At 55.1% G+C, this 11,396-nt stretch overlaps 1 protein-coding gene across 1 annotated transcript; it reads right to left on the reverse strand.

Moving 5' to 3' along the window:
- Window positions 1–4,469: 4,469 nt before the first annotated feature.
- Window positions 4,470–8,821, reverse strand: LOC120764546 (hydroperoxide isomerase ALOXE3-like). Its single transcript, XM_040088527.1, has 13 exons — window positions 8,684–8,821; window positions 8,093–8,291; window positions 7,939–8,020; window positions 7,720–7,842; window positions 7,518–7,621; window positions 7,085–7,407; window positions 6,806–7,009; window positions 6,586–6,672; window positions 5,844–6,013; window positions 5,643–5,764; window positions 5,450–5,550; window positions 4,861–5,031; window positions 4,470–4,655 (listed from the first exon to the last, which is right to left on the reverse strand). The coding sequence occupies exons 1-13, from the start codon at window positions 8,819–8,821 to the stop codon at window positions 4,476–4,478; spliced, it is 2,004 nt and encodes a 667-aa protein (XP_039944461.1). The 3' UTR covers window positions 4,470–4,475.
- Window positions 8,822–11,396: the final 2,575 nt, after the last annotated feature.

Below are 11,396 nucleotides of genomic sequence, written 5' to 3' on the forward strand. Positions count from 1 at the left end.
ATCCCAGAAGCACCTTCACCCACCTCATCAGCTGTCTAGCAGCCACCTAGTTCCAGGGCCTCTTAATTGTTGTAGAAGGTACCTGTCCTACTTGTCAGGTTTTCAGAAGGACGAGGAACCTCCTTCCTTGTACCTGCAATGACTCTCTTCCAGCCTTCATCTTCAACAGGCCCTTGACCTTGCAGGGTTCTGAGTCTCCATGACAACAAAAGTTCAAGTCTCTGAGAATCTGTAGACTGGAGCATCTCTGAAAATAACTGGCCAAAGTTGGGATTCTTGTGTTTAGGATTTGGATGGTTTGTACTAATATTTTCCAATGCTGTGCGGATCTTCAGGGCCATGCCGAGGATCCCCTCTGAGCAGGGACAGCACAAAGCCATATGCTTCCCTCACCTGTCTAGTCTCCTTGTAAAATCAGCACTTCCATGTTTGTTTACCTGAAGCCCCTCTTCACCTCCTCCCCGCTGTTACATCTGGTGGTGTCAATTCTGTATTCAGTGGTACCTCCAGCACTGAACCCCCTCATCTACAGCCTGAGGAACCAGGAGCTCAAGGATGCCCTGAAGAAACTTAGGACTGGATGCATTTGAACAGCCACAGCCTGCCTGTTGTCCTCTGTCAGTGACTCCTAGTGCATGTCATGACAGATCAAGTCTGTCTTTCCTTATTTACATATCTTTTCTTCTCCACTTGTTATGTTGTTTTCTTTAAGAAGAAATGTCATAACTCATCCTCTCCTCCTTCAGCATCCACCAAGCTTGTGTGACATGGAGATTTTGTATAAATAGGGAGACTCACATTGTATTTAAATGAAAGAAATTATAAATGAAAGAAATAATGAAAGAAATTAACCTGCAGCTTTTTTTTTTTTTTTTTTTTTTTTTTTTTTTTTTTTTTTTTTTTTTTTTTTTTTTGTGTCTTGAGATTCATCCTTAGCAGAGCGGGAATGAATGGGAAATAAGAACAACTTTATGGTTGCACCAGCCTTGGAATGGGCCCTGTGCCTGCAGCAGTATGAGCTCTTTAGGACCACAAGGGCTGTGGCTGTTGTGCTGGCCTGTGGAGATGGGATGGCAGGAGGGGCTGCAGAGCTCTCAGGACCTCAGGAAGAGGGGAGCAGGGCACACAGAGAGCCTCCTTTTCCCTTGGCCAAGCACCTTGTCTCATGGTGGGGCTGAGCCCTCTCTGAGCTCCAGCCTCTGCTGTGCCCTTCAGAGGGGCTGAGGCCGTGGGCCCCTGCCCAGAGCAGCCTGCCCTGAGCAGAGCTGTGGGGCCAGAGCCGGCTGGGCTGTGCTCTGGGGAGAGGCCCTTGGTGCTGCAGCGGGCTCAGGGCAGCTGGCAGAGCTTGGAGGGAGCTGGGCTGGCCTGAAAGAGCCTGGCACAGAAGCCATCAGTGTCCATCTCAGCCTGTGTGAGCGTGCAGGGGCAGGACTCAGCCCAGGCTTTGTTGGGCAGGGCCAGCACCTGTGGACGGCATTGAAAACAGGCAAGTGGCCCTGAGAGGAGGCTGATCTGTGCCCTTGGTGGCATGGACAGAACAGGCGAGGGGCCCAGGACATTCGTCACTGCCCACCTCTGTCCCCAGCCATTGCCAGCCCTGGCTGCTCAGCCCAGGTTTGTGGGGCAGTTTGGCTGTGGCCCAGCTCCATCCTCCTGCTGGGCTCAGGGCCTGTTCCCCGCCATGGCCAGCCCTGCCCGGCCTCTCTGCTGGCCCAGAGCCCGGCAGAGCCCGGGGCAGGGCTGTCTGTGCAGGCCCACAGGTGCCACGGGCTGTGCAGGAGCTGGCAGAGGCTGCCCAGCAGGGAGACCATGAGGCACAGAGCCCCAAGGCTGCTGTGGGCACCATGGCACAGGGGCCGTTCCCCCCTGCAATGCTCCTGTCCTGCCCTGGGCCTGCACAGGGGCCGTGGGGACATGTGAAGGGAGCAGGGCTGGGATGTCACAGGGCAGATTACAAACAGGAGCCATGAAGACACTGACAGGAGATAACAGCAAGGCCATTTCTGTCCATTGTTTGTGCTGTGCAGGGCTGCTTCAGAACAGGGAGGGGGATTTAATACCAGACGCTAGTATTGATGTTGAGGGATGCAATGGCTTCTTTGCCTGAGTCTTTACTGGAAAGATCTCTCAGGTCTCTCAGTGAAGGGCAGCGAGGAGGAGGAATTTCGGGTTTGGCTTCCCGAGATTCAGATGGTTTTAGAGTCTTTTTGCCTTCTGAGAAGCCCTGAGCAGGACGCAAGAAAGAGACGGAGTTTTCAGGTTCTGATTTTCAAGGTTGCGCACTTTGTTTATTGTTTCTTATCTTACAATTCTTTCAGTGCCTAACTGAGATCTGTGCAGCTGGTCGGGCATCTGACGACTCCCCCTGCACTGGGCTGTCGCTGCCTCTTACACTAATTGTTACATACTCTTTATTTATCATTATTTGCCAATACCTATCCCTTATACTAAACAGTTAATCTCTACTTTGACACAATCTCCTTAAACTACTCTGTGCCATCATCGTCACTACACAAAATGGACTGAAGGAAGAAGAAAGAAGAAGCAAGAGACAATGCCCAAAATCCTCCATCTTGCTCCCATCTACTTCCATACTAAAAACCCAAAACCACTGTTTTTCACCTTGTGATAAGCTAAACTACTATCTTTCTCACTCTTGTGGCCGGTAATTTATCTTGCAGTGTAGGAAGCCACGGAGACTGATATCAAAGCCAGTGTCTTCTCTGTGCCAGGGTCCCAGACCCCCCTTGTGTCTGGTTCTGTCCCGTTCTGCACCACCACACCCCCTGTCCAGGTCCCAGACCCCTCTGCCCAGGTCTCTGACCTTCCAGGGCAACCAGAGGAATGCCCTGGACTCTGACAGAGGAAAGCATGTATTGGCAAAGACCTCAATGAGGGGAGGAAGAGGTTAAAAGCAGAAGATTTGGCAAGGAAGAAAAAAAATAAGAAAAAGTAATATTTTCATTCAAAGATGACCTTGCAGCTGAAAGAGGCTAATATTCAGTGGGGGAAATTTCAAATATTATGGTTGCTTTTGCTTTGGGTTGTTTTCTGCCTACTTTGAGAAATTGAATTTCTGCAGAAGATAACAGGATGTTGCAAAAAAGTCCTAAAAAGCGTTTTGCACAAGGCTAGGTCTCCTGGTGAGAAGAAAGAGAGATAAGAAGCTTGGAGATTGCAAAAGCACAGCATTGTGAAGGAAATGTGCCTGTGATAGGCTCTGTAGTATGTTATGGCAGGGGAACAGGCTCGGTGTGTGTGCTTTTTGCCCTTGTTAAGATGGAATAAACCTAAGATTGTATGTGTCCCCATTTTGCTAGCATGGCGATAGAATAAATCTGCTCTTTACACTTCAGCTGTGGATTTGGGATGTCTTGGTTACCTGCATATATTCAGTTCACACACTCATGAAATCCCAGAGGGACAAATGCTGATGTCAGTCCCTGCAGTGGCACCTGCTGGAGCTGCCTGGCTGGGAGTATCCCTGTGGAAAAGGTCTTGGTGGGTAGGGAGTTGAGCAGGTGGCAGCCATGTGCCCTGGCAGCAAGGAAGGCCAGGAGCACCCTGGGCTGTGTGACCAGGAGATTAAGGATGTGGATTATCCAGGTTCTTGTGCCTTGGTTTTGGTTCCTCAACACAGGAAAGATGTCTGGAAGCCTAAGCAGATGTAGTTAAAGGGCCTCCAAGGTGGGGCTGGAGCACCTTGCCTGTGAGGAGGCTGAGGAAGCTGGACTTGGATTAGATCCATCCATTCCCATATTCCCTTCTGAGAAGTTTAGAAAGCCAGGGGGTTGTGGGTAGGTTCTGGGGTGTTTGGGGTCCTTTCTGTACCTTATATATCAAATAGAGCTTATCTAATAAACTTTGTTTGAAGTTCCCATTCTGCCCACGAAAGGGGAGCACTGCAGAGGGGCACTGGGGTCACTGGGGACCAGTGATGAGCACTGGGAGCACTGTGAGAAAGCCCTGGGAGCTGGCACTGGAAACTCCGTCATGTCTCCCAGTTGCCTCAGTCCAGCTTCCTGCTTTGATGGAGGGCTGTGTGGTTTTAGGGTACGCCAACAAGCAGCAAGGGTATGATTGACAAGCTGGCATTTATTGGGGAGAGGAAAATGGAGAGGGGGTCCTGAGGGTGCTAGGGGGTAGATGCTGAGGATCTCCAGGTGTGGGGTCATGGGGTTGCTGGGGTTGTCCAAGTGCAGGATGCTGGGTGACAAGGGTGTTGGGGATGGCTATGTAAAAGGGGTACTGGGAGTGCTGGGTGTACTGGATGTCCGGATGCTGGTGGTTGTGTGTTGGGGGTGTCCAGATGCAGGATGCTGGGTGTTCTGGAGGTGCTGCGTGCACTGGGTGTCCAGATACTGGGGTTGTTGGATGTTGGGGGTGACCATATGTGGGGTTCTGAGTGTGCTGGGGATGCCCAGATGCAGGATGCTGGGAATGCTGGGGGTGCTGAGCCGGTGCAGCTCCTGTGCTCAGATGGAGATGCTGTTCTCTGTCTCCAGTGGGTTCAGGTAGTTGTATCTCAGCTTAGCCTGGTGGTTCCTCTCCTCAATCCGTTCCCGGATCTCCTGCAACTGCCCTTGGAAGGCCCGGATGAGCCGCCGGGGTTCCGCCTCCGTGAACCACTCCTCTGGGTACTGTCCCAGGAGCCTCTGGGGAAGGACAGAGACAGCTTCAACCCCTTGGTGCTGTTCAGGGGTTCTCTGGCACCCTGGTAGGTGTGGAGCAATGGTGGCTGTCCCACAAGCTTGGTGACACCAAAGGTGGTGACATCCACCTTAGTAGATACCTCTTGCAGTTTCCCAGGCCCACAGAGCTGTTTGGGGGGGCACATGGGGGCTGTGGGGCCAGACTCACCCTGTCCTTGAGTTGGGAGCTGAGGAGAATGAGAGCCACCAGGATGTTGGCAGTGGTGGCGACCTCAGGGATGGTGTCGAGGAAGTGCTGGAGGAAGGCCCGGCCCTTCTCACAGGGTGGTGGGTGGCGCATGGAGGACGGGGCGTTGGGGACGAAGGCCCCCAGATCATACTGCAGGGGGATAGGTCACTGCTGAGAACATCCCCCCAAAACAGTGATGGAATGGGTGGGGACACCCCCCCGAAACAGCAAGGAGATAGGTGGGGACATTCTTTGGCACAGAGAGTGGGCAGGTGGGAAGACCTCAGCATGGCAAGGGAGATGGATGGGGACATCTCCTCCGGTATGAAGAGGGAATAGATGGGGACCATGGGGACCCATTGGATGGGGATGTAGGGTGAGGACATTCTTCTGACATGGAGATAGGATGGATGGGGACATCCTTCTGGCATATAGAGAGGTATGATATGGACATTGGTTCAGCATGGGGGCATCCTTCCTGCACACAGAGGAGTGGGAAGGGGACATGTCCCCAGCATGGCTGGAGGACAGTTAGGGATATCCTTTGGGTCCCTGGCCAGTGTCCCACCTGCCCATTGTTGACAGCCGCGTGCTGAGCTGAGCAGGTGAACATCACCATGGTGAGGAACTTGATGAGCTCCGCCACTGTCTGCAGCGAGGAGGGAACACCTGGGTAGCGGTGGGGACAGTCAAGAGCCTCAGGGACCTGCTTGTCCCTTGCTTCCCCTGGGGACATCCTGTGGCAGCCACAGATACGCTACCTGAGGAGGTCCTGCCCAGGAAGCCATTGGTGAAGATGTCCATCACCCAGGCCTGCAGCTCAGTGTCCCCACTCACTGCTGCATCCCCACCATAGTAGAATGTCACAATGCCAGTGACAAAGCTGCCATAGAGACAAAGTGATTTTGAGATCCTGGGGCATGCTAGGACCACCCTTCACCCCCCCGCAAAACCAGTCTTACCTCTCAATGGCTTCCCAGAGGCTCATCCCATCATCTCGGTAGAGGTAGTTGGGGACATGGGACATGCCACGGTGGCGGATGTCATCGGGCAGGCACAGGGACTTGTAGGTCACCTGCTCCAGGCCTCGCTGTACCACCAGCAGCAGCCCCTCATAGGTCGCGCCTGAGCCCTGGGAGGAGGGCCACCCATTGTTGGGGAGGGCAGGATGTGCCAGACTTCAGTGTCCCCCAGTGCTCCCAGTATACCCCAGTACCCTGCACTGCTCCCAGGGTACGAGTCCTCCAAGTACACACCCGGTACTCCCACATACCCCAGTGCTCTCCAGTGCTCTCCACCCCATGTTCTCTAGTGTCTCCCAGGTCTCTCATGGTTTCCAGTGCCCCCTAGTGCCTTGAGTACACTACGGTGCTCCCCAGCAATTCCAGCACACCCAGTATTCCCAGTACATATTCTGCATTGGTCCCAGTAGCACCCCAGTACCCCCCAGTGTTTCCAGTAGACCCCAAGGCTCTCAGGAGACCCCACTGCCCCCAGCAGAATCCGGTACTTCTAGTGTCCCTAGTAGACCCCAGCGCTGTGAAGACTTCAGTGCCCTCCAGTGCCCCAGTGGATTCCAGTAGACCCCCAGTGTCCCCAGTACACCCCCATGCCTCCCAATACCCCTGAGCATTCAGTGGCCCTCAGTGCCAACAGGCCCCAGTGCCCCAGCAGAATCCATTGCTCTCAGTCCCCAGGGCTTACCTTGTCAATGAGGCCACCTGGGTTGATGAGGACACTGCGAGCCAAGGTGTTGATGTGCAGTGTGAAGCGGAAATGGGGCATGAGGAGCTGAGGGGGGGAACAAACACCAGGCAGATGACCACGGACCCCTTCATGGAGCTGGGGGGGCTTTCAGGTAGGGCATAACTGTCCTCAGATCCAGGGGTGGGGAGCAGCGGATGGCCCTGAAGGGAGACCTTACCTTGAAGAGGGGGTGACAGGTGGGAAGGTGGCGCAGTGTGGCGATGGCAAAGACCTCCCCAAAGAGGTGGGTCCTCAGCAGGTGGGTGAGGAGCTGGTGGCTGTAGAAGTCAGCATTGCGCACCCAGGTCTTGGCCAACAGCCAATCCCATTCATCATCACTCGGCAGGAAGATGGGGCTGCAGGGTCCTGGCGTTTGGCTGAGCTGTGGGACACCACCCTGTGGTCTAGGACCACTGCCACTCTCCTGATGGTAAGGTTTGGGGTGGGACATCCCTACCTGGATGGCGATGGGGCGCAGGAGCCCATCGGTGCCCTGGTGAAGCAGGCAGAGTGGGGCTGCTATGTACTGCTGGCGCCCATAAATGGTGTCGGTTGGGATGTCCTCCAGCACCTTGTAGTCCACAAGGAAAATCCGACCTTCTTGCAGCTCCTTGCCCAGGTCAGTACCACCTCCCAGTGAGCCAGCGACCATCTCTGATGTCACTGGGAATTTGAGCGGCAGTGTGGTGCAGCGATGGATGACGATGGGGTTGTTGCCATTGAGGAACTGGGAACCGAAGAAGTCATCTTCTTGCCAGTGCTTGGCCACGTACTCAGGGACTAAGGGGATGGTCACACATCAGCACCCACTTACCCACCCTCCAGGCACATCTTGTGAAGCCCTGAGTGATGCAGGGGGAAGGGCAGGGGACAACACACAAGGCACCCACCAATGTCCCTGCCCTGCGTCCGGGAGAAGACGGTGCGCATCTCATCCAGGCTGTTCCAGGAGGTGCGTCTCAGTAGGAACCCTGACAGAAAGTGGGAGGCCCCTCTACAGGGCAGAGGGGTGATGTCAGCACACCCCTTGCCTTCTCTGGCCCCTTTCCCTGCCATCACCCAGGTCGTCCATGGTCTCAGGGCACTGCTTACTGGAAGATGAGGAAACCAGTGAAGTTGCTGGCCCTGATGCGGGAGAACTGGATGCTGGAGTCCAGCTCGATGATGGAGTCCACGTTGAGGCAACGGGGCCAGCCCTGGGCAAAGTTCTTCCACCTGAGTGGGGGGAAAAATGGGAGCAGACATCAGCATCGTTGCTGACCAGCCCACCTGGCCAAAGTAGGGCCTTTGTCCCTGTTTCCCTGCTGTCACCGGTAAGCTTCCTGCCGTGCTGCCAGCTCCTGAAAACGATGTTCCTTGAGGATCTGCAGCTTGTCATCCACCAGCTTCTTCCCTAGAAAGAAGGGGGTTGTCAAAAGTCGGACCACTGGCCATCAGAGGAGGACAGGGGCAGGGTGGGTCCTACCTGAGCCCTCCCGCAACTCCACCGTGGTGACCCCCTCCAGCCATTGGTAGCAGGGGAAGCGATACAGGGTGCCGTTGGGGGCTGTCACCCGGATGTCCTTGCAGAACCAGGCATCCTCCAGGAAGAGCCGCCACTTATGCAGACGGATGAGGATAATAGGACCCAAGTCCTGCCCGCAGTGCACAGACAGGCTCCTCTCCTGGAGAGAAGGAAATGACTTCTGGGGGGATGGGCAGATGCCCTGTGGTGGCACTGGGGACACCAGCAGAGAAGGGGCTCAAAGCATCCCCACTTGCTTCCATTGCATCCAGGATCCTTATTCTCTACCATCCCCTCAAAGTCTTTTTCCTCCATCTTCCCAGAACACCATTCCTCCAATCCCCCCAGGAGCACTACCCACCACCCTCCCCAAATTTTTTTCCTCCAGACCCAGGAACCCCTTTCCTCCATCTCTCTCAAATCCCTTCCCACCATCCTCTTGTGTCCCTAGGACAGTCCCTGCAGCCCCTCACATCCCTGGGGCAGCTTGTGCCACCCCTCATGTCCCCAGGACAGCCCCACCACCCCTTGTGACCCTATCCTCATCCCCACCTTCCCTGGCAGGAACAAGAAGGAGACGGTGGTCTGGCGGCTCTCGCCATAGCTGCCCACCAAAGTGATGGAGATGGAGTTGGTGGTCCCAGCTTCTGCCATGTCACCGGTTGCTACTGTCACCTTGTAGACAGCCATGACAAGCTACAGTGATGTCCTGGAGATGCCTTCAGAGAAGAGTGAGAGGCTGTGGTGTGCAAACCTGCTGTTTTGGGTGATTTGGGTGTTGCAACCCTCATGGCCGTTGTGTGAGCGTGTGATGGGTCCTTCCTCCTCAGGGAGGTGTTATCAGATCACTGCTACCAGTACATCTGATCTCAACTGATGTGGCCATGGGGACATTACCCAAACAATGGCCCTGAGGGTGGTTGTGAGGACATTACCCAAACTATGGCTCTGGGGACATTACCCAAGCAATGGGCCTGGGGGTGGCTGTGTGGACATTACCCAAGCGATGGCCCTGGGGGTGGTTTTGGGGACATTACCCAAGAAATGGTCCTGGAGATGGCTATGGGAACATGACCCAAACGATGGCCCCAGGGGTGGCCTGAGCCAAAGGAGGGGCATTCACCACTGGCCAGGAGCTTCATGTGCCTCAGCCCAGGGTCTCCTCCATAATGAACATCCCCAGCTGCCATTGGCTGGCAGGAAAGAGTGGTGCAAATCGTGGGCCCAGAGGTGCTTCTGGGGGTAGGGCCACAGCGGAGCAGTGCCATCGATGGCTGTAGTGCTGGGGTGAGGGGTGGTCCTGGGGGGTGGCGAGGGGTGAGTGGGACCCTCGGCACCGGGACACCCCTGAGCTGCCATTCCCGGGAACCGGAACCTGGGAACTGCCATTGTCTGAATCCGTGACCCCCCTGAACCCCACATTGCTGTGTGCCGAACCCCCCCTGCACCCCATTCCCTGGCCCTGGCACAACCCTCCATCCTCTTTCCCAGCCATGCCGCCTCTCCCAGCCCCCAGCCTCTCCCTTTCCCTTGAACTTGGCACTCGGTGCCCATTCCTGCCTTTGCCAGTCCTCAAACCCATTCCTGCTTCTTCCAGTCCCCAAATCTTCCCTTCTTCAACACTGGCGATGCCCTGAATCCTCCTTCCTAGAGATCTCACCTCTCCCCACCCTTATCACTGCCTTTCCTTACCCTGGGACCCTCCTGAACTGCAATTCCCAACACCGGGAACCCTGAACCGCAACTCAAGAGCACCAGGACTGCCTGATCCACCATTTCTGGCACAGAATGACCCTGAACTCCCTTTCTCGGCCACCCCGCCTCTCCACCCTCCAGATGCTCCTTTTCATTTCTCCTGGGACCCCCTGCACCCCCATTCCTGCCTTTCCCTTTTCCTTAACACTGGGGACCTCTTTAGCCCCCATCCTCAGCTGTCCTGGCTCTCCCTAACCTATGACGCACCTGTACTCAACACTGGGGACCCTTTGAACCTCCCATCCTGCACCCCCAACTGTAGCCTTTCCCACGAGACTAGACGGCCGCCAAAGGTAAAGGAAGAGTCTTGACTCTGACTTCGGTGGGATAGTTCTGCTTTTATTCTTACGTCCTGCTCAGCCTTGAGAACCTATCCGACAGAAAGCCGATGCCAGAGTGCTGGCTCCTCCTCTGCCGTGGATTTTTCTCCCCAGGGGGGCAGGGCCCATAGGCGAGACCCAGAGGCATCACCCAATCAGTGTTCCCGATGGAAGAAACAGGATTAGAGTACATCTCAGTGAGGGGGGTGTGCGCTGCTGGGCAGGGACAGACAGAAAAAAACATTACAAATATAAACCCAATTAATGCATTACAACACCCAACCCCGGTACTGACACCCCCTTCACCAACTTTTCCACACTGGGACCCCCTGAACCCCCTCATATGACACTGAAACCTCTTAACCTACACCTCTTGTCCTCCACTAATACCCCCGCACTCCCTTTCCTGGTCATTCCATCATCACTATAGACCCCAGCCTTCAGCTTTTCCTTGACTCTGGGACCCGGATCCTTGTTCCCTCCTTTCCCAACCTCCAGACCCCCTGTTCTTTCACACTGAGAGCCTGTAGGTCATCCATTCCTGGGTCTTCCTGCCTGTGACTCCCCTTTCCCTGAAACTAGGGAGCACTGGACTCTCTTTCCTGGACACAGGAAGCCCCTGGAATCTCCTCTGCAAAAGACTCTGCACCCCTTGAAACTGTCTTCCCCAGCCATGTGTATACCATGCACCCCCCATCCTGCACCAATCCCCTCCTGCACCCTCTTTCCCAGCCATTCAACCTCTCCACACCCCAGCCTCCCCTTTTACTGGATCTGGGACCCCCAGACCTCCTAAGTCCCCGTGTTCCCCCAGTTCCCTACTCTCTGCATTTCCTGGGGTGAGGCTGGGAATGTGTATTGTGGGAATCTGGGAGAGGAATTGGGAACTGTGGAGCACCTGCACTCCTCCACCTCCTCACCATCCCGTGCTTCCCAGAGCCAGAATCCGGCTGGAATCTCAAGGTGGTGTTGGTCACCGTGTCTATTATGGCTGCCAGCGTCATCATCCTCATCGGATTTCCCATCCACGTACCACCACATTCGGCCTTCCTTTCGTCTGAATCTAAAGAGGAAACTTCTTGGCTATGTCTCGCACAACTTCCCAACGAGTGGTCCCCAATTTGCGGGGTCCCACCTCCCTGGGATACCTCTGCCCACTCAGGGGTCCCCGATTTTTGGGCTCTCCTGTC

This window comes from Hirundo rustica, chromosome 31, assembly GCF_015227805.2.
Source record: "Hirundo rustica isolate bHirRus1 chromosome 31, bHirRus1.pri.v3, whole genome shotgun sequence".
Classification (NCBI taxonomy): domain Eukaryota; kingdom Metazoa; phylum Chordata; class Aves; order Passeriformes; family Hirundinidae; genus Hirundo; species Hirundo rustica.

What these genes read in the sequence shown, in the direction of transcription:
- LOC120764546 (XM_040088527.1), bottom strand. Translation starts at nt 8,821, where the DNA reads ATGGCTGTCTACAAGGTGACAGTAGCAACCGGTGACATGGCAGAAGCT. An exon ending in GACGCAGGGCAGGGACATTG is followed by an intron (nt 7,408 to 7,517) that starts GTGGGTGCCTTG and finishes CCATCCCCTTAG; the next exon opens with TCCCTGAGTACGTGGCCAAG. An exon ending in CCTGGGCAGGACCTCCTCAG is followed by an intron (nt 5,551 to 5,642) that starts GTAGCGTATCTG and finishes ACCGCTACCCAG; the next exon opens with GTGTTCCCTCCTCGCTGCAG.